General features: G+C 61.9%; 1 protein-coding gene across 1 annotated transcript in view; it reads left to right on the plus strand.

Moving 5' to 3' along the window:
• The window catches only part of EPHX2 (epoxide hydrolase 2), a 12989-nt gene extending 12727 nt beyond the window's left edge, over positions 1–262 (plus strand). Inside the window, exon 16 of the mRNA XM_035900729.1 lies at positions 20–262. Coding sequence (XP_035756622.1) covers positions 20–104 — 85 coding nt within the window. The 3' untranslated portion in view covers positions 105–262. The remainder of the gene's footprint in view (positions 1–19) is intronic.
• Positions 263–1027: the final 765 nt, after the last annotated feature.

The raw sequence follows: 1027 nt of genomic DNA on the forward strand, positions 1-1027 counted from the left end.
ACCCCTGCTGTCCCCCCAGGCCGGCGGCGCTGAACAGGATCCTGCTGGAGTGGCTGGAGGGGCTCCCCCCCGACACCCCCTTGCCCAAGATCTCCAGGCTGTGAGCGGGGCTGGCCCTGCCCCGGGCCCTCCCTCCTCCCCAGGGTGATATTTGCCTTTTACAGTTTGATTTTTGCCTTTAGGGGGTGATTTTTGTTACCTTTAGGTCTCTGCTCTCATGGGACGAGGGGCACCGGCCTCAAGTTGTGCCAGGGCAGGGTGAGGTTGGGCATGGGGAACAATTCCTTCCCCTTGGGGCTGTCAGGCCCTGGAAGGGGCTGCCCAGGGAAGGGGTCGAGTCCCCACCCCGGGGGGGGATTTAACAGCCGGGCAGCCGAGGTGCTGAGGGCCAGGGTTTGGGGGTGGGATGGCAGGGGTAGGGGAACGCTTGGACTGGGGGAGCTTAAAGGGCTTTGCCAACCCAAATCATTCTGGGATTCTGTGATTTTTAGCTTTAGGGTTTGATTTTTGCGTTTCGGGTTTGATTTGTACTTTTGGGGGGGTTGAGGGGCAGAAGTGACAGCTCAGCCGGGGCCGGGAGGAGGGCGGCACAGGGCATCGCTCCTGCTTTCTGCAGCTAAAAGGGTCCCGGTGCCCTCCAGTTTGCTCTCGTGGAGATTCCGGGGTGCTGGGAGACAGTTTGGGGCTGGACCCATCCTCGTGCCACGGCAGAGGCTGCACCGGGGCCGCCCCCACCCCCCACCCCATCCCAGGGGGCTTCCCTCGCTCGGGGGTTTGGGCTGGAGGGCCTGGCTTGTGGCCACTTGTGCCGCGTGCTTGGTTTTGGTGTGGTTTTAACGCACAAATAATCATTAATGCTGCCTGAGAAATTGCCTTCTGCCTTGTCATGGCGAGAAATAAAGCACAAAGTGACCTGAGCACCTCGGCTCTCCCCGTGGTCCTCGGGGTGCGGGTCCCAACAGCGTCTCCCTGCCTCTTCCCCTTCCTCCCCATGGCCCGTCCCCATCCCTGAGCTCCCAGCCCTTCT

This window comes from Egretta garzetta, unplaced genomic scaffold, assembly GCF_000687185.1.
Source record: "Egretta garzetta isolate BGI_Z169 unplaced genomic scaffold, ASM68718v1 scaffold218, whole genome shotgun sequence".
NCBI lineage: Eukaryota > Metazoa > Chordata > Aves > Pelecaniformes > Ardeidae > Egretta > Egretta garzetta.